Source organism: Saccoglossus kowalevskii, chromosome 18 (assembly GCF_978046115.1).
Source record: "Saccoglossus kowalevskii chromosome 18, keSacKowa6.1, whole genome shotgun sequence".
In the NCBI taxonomy this organism is placed as follows: domain Eukaryota; kingdom Metazoa; phylum Hemichordata; class Enteropneusta; family Harrimaniidae; genus Saccoglossus; species Saccoglossus kowalevskii.
In genome coordinates, this window is record NC_140658.1 from 7294338 (window position 1) to 7302348 (window position 8011).

The window sequence follows — 8011 nt, forward strand, 5'->3', positions numbered from 1 at the left end:
CTTGTTGTTGGTTTGTTGTGGAGGCTGGTGACAGCAAGTCGATTTGTAGCGGACTAGTAATAGTTGCGGCGTTTGGTGTTGAGTTTTTGTCGGCGCGTTGGTTACTAGTTTTCGTGGCTGTACGTTGTTTTTTGTTCGAAGTAGGAGGTGGCTGTTGGTCTTGAGAAAACCGTGCAGGAGTTTTCTTGGATCGAGTTGGTCTTCCACGTTTCTTCTGTGCTGGCATGATGATTGAAGATGGTCAACTTTCAAAGTTTGTGAGAAAAAATCGTTCGACAGCAAGCAATGAAGCAAGTGTGATATGACTGATGAGTGAATGCTTGGTCTAGTGGTTAAATAACCAAGATGCAGGGAATTGATTGGTTGGGGATGGGAGGATTATGGAATATACAAAATATGATTGGTTACCAAGAATGCAGGTTATGGAATGTGTACTTAATAACAAAGCATGGCAATGAAACAAAGGACTGGATGTGTAATGTAGAAAGAGGATTATTATAAGTATGAGGGTGATAATTAAAACATAACGTTGAACAAAAGACTGGCAACAGGGTGAGGCAAATGAACCCCATGGTCAGGTGTTAAGTATAAACTACGATTGTGAAAACATGATATGTAGGTAGTAGACAGGTGTGGTCGTCCCAGCAGTGTTAACCTCAGATTACTATGTAATCGGCCAATTTGCATGATAATTAGCTAATTTGTCCCTGTTTCTTGATTGTTCCACTCGTATCTAAAGAACCACCCATGGGATTTTTATGAAACTTGGTACATATATGCTCTAGAATAATGCACGGATTTGGTTAGTTTTGGATAAAAATTCATGCATATTAATTACCTAATTTGTATAATGATTTCTCAATTTTCGTCTATCCATTGATATCTCAAGTATTAATCACATTTCAATGAAACTCGGTGCATAGATGTCATAAGACAATGCACATGCCTAATATTTTTAGCTGAATATTTGCATATTAATCACCTAATTTGCATAATTAGTCAATTTTCAGCTTTTCATCTGATATCTTAAGTGCTAATCATCACATTTCAATGAAACTTAGTACTAGATGTTATAGAACAATGTACAGACCTTATTAGTTTTACATTAAAATCTGTGCATATTAATTATCTAATTTGCATAAGAATTTACTTTTGACCTCATCCAGGGTAAGAAGTGGGGTTCTCTCTCGTAGTAAAACACCTGCATCTATAAAAACATAATGTGAGAGCTATGAAACATTTATCCGGGAAGACCCACCGTGTATTTACCTCACAATCTCAACCTCAGTTACCTGCCTGATAACCCACCATGTCCCTGTCATTTATCAGTCATCCCCACACTAACTAGACCAATAGTCACCTATCAACCGCAATCAAATGTGCCACCTAAACCCTGTCTATCTGATAGCATACCATGTCTGTATCTCTTATACCACTCTTACTAGTCCAATATAGACACAAAATCATCACCATCTATATCTCTGTGTGAGAAGTAGACATGAATGTACAACTCAAATGGTTGGCGTTTATAATGTTAACTCAGGCACAAAGTGCACATGTTCTCCAGTACAAAAATAAACCCTGATATCTCCCTATTCAGTGGTGGTAATGGTGTACGTCTGCAAAGTTTGAATAACTATTATGTTGCCCTTAACACATAGTTCTGCTAATTGAACATCAAGATATAATTTGGATGTGGTTTCTAGAATATGAGCGTGATCTTTATTGTACCTCTATGTTTTCTTAACTCTATGATCGTAATTCAAATAACGTTCACATTAACAATCACAAAACTGCGAAGAATAATATTCAAATCTGTATTGGGTGGTCACTGAGCTTGTAGTTTGGTAGGGATGTGTAGCTCTAAATGTAAACTTTACAAAAATACATACCCATGGGGTATTAGAAACAAGATTGATAAAAAAAAACACCTTTAACACTCGCACATTACATTATAAATAAATGGTAATAACATTGTAGAACAGTAAATGCGCTCTTCTTTGAGATAAATACTCGATACTGGTATGGTTTATTGATATACTGTCATTACACAACTTATTTTAACATACAGTTTTGAAACATCAACTTTTATGATCAAATCAGTATACTGATACCTTGACAGTTGACATCCCGCACATCATATACATTTTTCAGTTTGGGCACTCCATATATGGTACCAAATGCGGTACATCCGCAGTTCAGAAGGCATGACATCATCAGACATACAACAAATGTATACATTGAACCCATGACATTAAAACATACTTAAAAATATCATAAAGTGAATCAAATTAAAATAGATAAGCTGATCAGATACTATAGCTATGGGGTTTTTACATAGTGCCTCTTTGAGAGTTCTGAATGTAGAACATTGATATAAATCAAAACGTCTGATAGATTCCACGAGTGTTCGCAAGCTTTAGTGACACCACACCTTTCTTATCAATCGCACCTTCTTTTTTGACACGAGGACACGGAAAGATATTTGATATAGCAAGACTCTAGCGCATTTTATACCATTATACCATACCAAGAATATGTAGGTTTCAGATTCACACACGCAGAAATATATTTTCTCAGGCGACATAAAGGAAATATGAAAGACAATGTCAGTTTCCAGTTCAGCTATTATGACGAATTAGATTATTTTTTGTAAAACTTTACAAATAACGCGGTGGATAAGGTTGCATATAAATATAGAAACATATCACTGGTTTGACACTGGTATAACCTATCTTGAGTTGAAAGACAAGCTTTCAATGACGTTGTTGTAATATTTACTGTGATACGATCAGGTTATTGAGATACACATTATTGCTTATCAGCACAATACACATGCCAGCATCCCACGGGGAGTCATATTAGAAACATCTTCAGAGGCAGATGGTATACTATATACAATGATAATAACGCTGTTGTCAAAAGACATAGCACGTAGCACGTAAGTTTCTGGAAGAAGTATTGTTGTTGTTGTTGTTGTCTGATAATGTTTTCCTCTATAGCTAATATAAAGATCAAATAATGAGCATATCATCGTCTTTAATCTTATAACTGTGGGAAAAAGAGAAATAAATGTATATATTATCACGTATGTATGCTTTTCTCTTTGTTCAGAAATTCAGCGTAATACGCCTACTTCGGTATTTCTCCTGTAAGAACTTCAAATGTTGTGGTATAAAAACTAGAAATTATCAATCAGATTTATATATGGTCATATCAATCAAATAAGTGTAATAGTTTAACAAACACAATACATAAATAAATTATCCACACATAAATCATAATCCCAATCCCTTTTGAGATGAAATGTACACTATCCTCGTGCAGGTTTATTTTCCATAGAAATAACGCTCCCTCCATATTTTCAATTTGTATTGCAACCATAATGACCTTTGAAGTTCAATGATGACAACTGTGAATATACAGGTGTCATTATTTGGTCACAAGATCGTATGATATACTCAATAGTGTGCATCAGCTTCATATAAGCACATAGAGCTGACATTATATCAAAGAAGGTAAGGGCACAATATTTGAGGACACAGGACAGTTGCTCTGATCTTATACATGTTGAGCTACTCGTCCAGCTTTTGACATATTGCAAAAACCATGACTCTCAGCGTGTGTTGCACTGCAACATGTACTGGATACTCATAGTACTAAACTCCAATCTGCTAATACACGTAATACAAATGAATACGTTTACAATTATTATGTATTTGCAGCTATAATGCACCTGCCCGTAGTTCTAGTACTGGTCCTGTTTGCAGTGCAGGCATATACTGCTAGTCTTAGTAACCCGCACATAGGAGTCGTCGTACCACATCAATATATCGTCGTTCTCAAGGTAGGATAGTGAATAGTGATTTACACGATTACCCGACTGTAAACTTCAGTAATATATTGTAAAAGTCGAATTAGACAAATTAATTTAAGAGCGATGTTTTTTTTCATCTTACGAGGTTTTGGGCAGGATAACATAAACTGTGTGTTAAATGTGTATCAGCACTGACTTGTAGCCTAACATGTAGGCGTGAGTGGCTCCCTCGCCAGCCGAATGGTATCAGACCCCGCTAACGCCTGAAAAAATAGCGCATGTCTCGTCGACAAGGTCAATACTGCGAATTCGCAAAGTTTACACCTTCCTGCAAATAGGTTCAACGAACTGTCAAAATGATGTTATATCAACACCAACTTCAATAAATTTCATTTCAATAAATTATTCCTCACACATTGTATATATCATGTATTTTTTTTCTTCCCATTTACTCCTTGCAGGATGGCTTTAGTTCTACGGCTCGTGACACCCTCGTCGAAAGTCTACAGAAGAACTATGACGTAGAAATTGGGAAACGTTTCTCACATGTTATGTCTGGATTTTCGGCGACGATGAATAAACGTGCTGTAATAAAGGTAATGCAACCTGTGGGGTACTTTATATTGAATCATACACAATAAACTTGAACCAGCATGTCATTTTATTCAATCCTGGCTAATGTCACTAATGGCATATGTATGTTTTCCACTACAGGTCATGCAATTAGACGAGGTTAAGTATGTAGAAGAGATCGTTATTGGTGGTATTACGGAAGTAGCTAGTTGGGGATTGGATAGAGTTGACGCTAGGACTGGACTTGATGACCGATATAATCCAAAATGTAAGTATGCCTTTTCCCAATGTCGCTGGTCCCACAGCACATATGTCGCACATGCGCGGCGTGACGACCACTGCCCTTTAAGATGACTGAAGTGACCGCCCAAAGTAGTATTGCACGTATACCAAACTATACTTGAAAATGGAGACCTAATCAATATCAATTTAATTATTTTCGTTTGCATCATAGGTAAGTTTTTGAATTGTAATTTTCAGATAGCGGTGAGGGCGTATCAGTTTATGTGCTGGACACCGGAATACGACAAACACACAATGACTTTGGTCGGCGTGCAGCGTATGGTTATGACGCTGTTGATGACGACTTCGAGGTAATTACTTTATTGGAATGTACATTTATTTATGAATTTGAACAGTTTTCGCAATTTCTATTAATCCACACCCCCAAAACTCAACGTGTACATTTCTTCTATAGTCTGATGACTGTCATGGCCATGGCACTCACTGCGCAGGTACAACATCAGGTACTGAATACGGTGTCGCAAAACTGAGCAACGTTTACGGCAGCCGTGTTGTCAATTGTCTTGGTATTGGACCAATTGATTGGGTTATCGCAGGTGAGTACTGATGACTGGCCATCACTGCGTATAATAGCAGTGCTGCTGAAATTAAGAAATCTCAGATAAATATTAAAAGGATAAAGACAATAATCCGATTGTATTTATTTTGTCATCTTCAATCAGGGAACAATCATTTATATAACGTACATTGAGCAAATGTGATGTCACTCTGAGCTGTTTTGCTTTGAATTTGTAATTAACCTACAGGTATGGATTGGGTTCTTGCTGAAGGGATAAGACCAGCTGTTTTGTCCATGTCGTTGGGATACCCTCGAAGTCAGGCGTTAGATGACGCAGTAGCAAGAGTGAACTCTGGAGGTTTCACCGTGGTCGGTGCTGCTGGTAACGGTGACAACGATGCGTGCCTGTACTCACCAGCAGGAGCAGAAGATGTAAGTGAGGAATTAACCATTAGAAAGCCTGGAGGTCAAAAATGATTGGATAGAACTACTGTGAAAAGTTGTTTTTTTCTTTTATCTAGTTTTGATCCACATTTTCGTAACGATGTAAATATATATATATATATATATATATATATATATATATATATATATATATATATATATATATATATATATATATATATATATATATATATATATATATTCTGTAACTTTTCCTGTAATTCTTCCCCACAATTTTTTGAATATTATTCAGAATGGGGGAAGGGGCTCATAAAAAACAAAAAACAAAAAAAAAACGATAGTCTGGGTAATGGTTTACATTTTTCGTAAAGTTTCATCAGCCTATTTATGCGAAAATTGGAATATGGGTTAATACGATATAAACAGTGACAGAATATAAAATTCGCAAAACATGCAGATGGACATAATGATCCAGGTTATCACTTGATTATGTTGAATTGAGAGTACTGGATCAAAGAAGACACAGTGTCTAGAAAGTGTTAGCAATTTAATACAGATATTTTTGATTTCATAAATAGTACATGAGTCCACTCATGCAAACTGAAGTTCCATGGATGAAGACACAGAATAAGTGGAGTAACTTACACACATGTAATTTTATGTTGTTGTTTAAACATTTAACATACATATTTAATTCCAGACGTATACAGTTGCAGCAACAGATGATAATGACATCAGGGCTTACTTCTCGAGCTATGGTTCCTGTGTCAGTATCTTCGCACCTGGTGTTGATATTGTAAGTGCTGGTCACCTCTCAGATGACGACGAAGCTATAATGTCTGGAACTTCAATGGCGACACCACATGTTGCAGGTACGATACTTGAATATACAGTATATCCACATCTAATCAAGGACGACATTTTAATTGCCGGAGAGCTGGTCACCCTATGTCGGCATCTTATATATATATATATATATATATATATTCGTTAATATTAAAGTAATCGAATGTAATTAGTATGTGAACGAGATGACACACATGCTTAATAGATTCTAATTTCACATGTCACGTTTCGAGGTAGATGAAGTAATGAATTTAGTTATGGGATACATTGACTAGTACATCGAAGTACACACTTGATTGATTAATTGAATAATTATAATGATTGATAAATATATTTATGCAAATCAATGTAAAATCTGCGATACCATAGTTAACGGATTCATTGACACGGTATATGTGCTGCCTTGACGTCTTCACCGAAAAACCGATTCAAAACTAAATGTGGAGATGAAAATCAGTTTTCAGGTCGCCGCCGCGAAAAGAGTAAACCAATCACTGACAATAAGTTGGTCTATTTCAGGTGCCGCTGCTCTCGTCTTGGAGGAAGATCATTCAAGAACACCAGAAGAAGTGAAAGCAAGACTTACTGAACTATCCACAAAGGATGTTGTTTCGGATGTAATGGGTTCTCCTAACAACTTTCTCTATGTTGAACCCGGCGCATAAAATTAAATAAATTATACATCTATAATAATGTCTAATAAATAATCCTAGATGAAACAAAAGTTACAACTTAGTTTTCTATTATTGGATTTAACTATTATATTTCGTGCGAATTAATTGGCTTGCTAATTAGCTAGCTCGAATACTCGAATGAGCTGGTGCATATATTCACATCGTTGATATTTGTAAAATAAATAATTCTTCACAAAAACTGGAAGGATGAGGTATAATTAAAATGTGAAAAATATATTGATCATTATCGATAACATCCTAGTGGTAATAAGGTCATGCATTTTTAAAGGTTACAGGAAGCTTGACATGTATCCATGGAAACCACATATATTTTACTTGAAATTTGACCATGTACGTGATGTCGAATGTTCGTCATTAGTTTTGTAAATTTTCGTTGATGACTATTAATCTGCATATTGTTTGGGTTGGTTGTTATTTCCACTTACGAGCGTTAAATGAATAATGAGATATAAATTATTCACCAATCAATGTTTGCCTTCCTGGTATGACAATCAATGGTATCCAATAGTTATTAATGAATGTACTAAGGAAAATAATCGCGCAAGGAAAGAGAAAAATGTAATACATATGTTGAAAAAAGGTTAAAACAAAGCAGACCATGTTTAAAATAGATCAATAGTGTTATCACACATAAATTGAGTTCAGTGAAGATTATCTTATTGTGGTAAGGAACTCCAAATTATTGTTCTCTAAATCATTTTACTTCCGAGATGACATAACACACGTACCACAGATGCTCAAACACATATAATCTAGACACACAACAATGTTCATTGTAACTGTAGTGCTAAACAAAAGCAAATTTACAGAAGAAATGAAGTTAGGTATAGTTGTGTCTTGAAAGCAATGCTTCTGAAATCACATGTGTAACTG

General features: G+C 35.6%; 1 protein-coding gene across 1 annotated transcript; it reads left to right on the plus strand.

Annotated features, from left to right (window-relative positions):
• The first annotated feature begins 345 nt into the window (after positions 1-345).
• LOC144350783 (uncharacterized) lies at positions 346-7606 on the plus strand. The gene is made up of 9 exons (XM_085493308.1): positions 346-475; positions 3726-3847; positions 4279-4413; positions 4532-4658; positions 4871-4983; positions 5088-5229; positions 5440-5624; positions 6298-6469; positions 6963-7606. The coding sequence occupies exons 1-9, from the start codon at positions 346-348 to the stop codon at positions 7106-7108; spliced, it is 1272 nt and encodes a 423-aa protein (XP_085349434.1). The 3' UTR covers positions 7109-7606.
• The last annotated feature ends 405 nt before the right edge of the window (positions 7607-8011 follow it).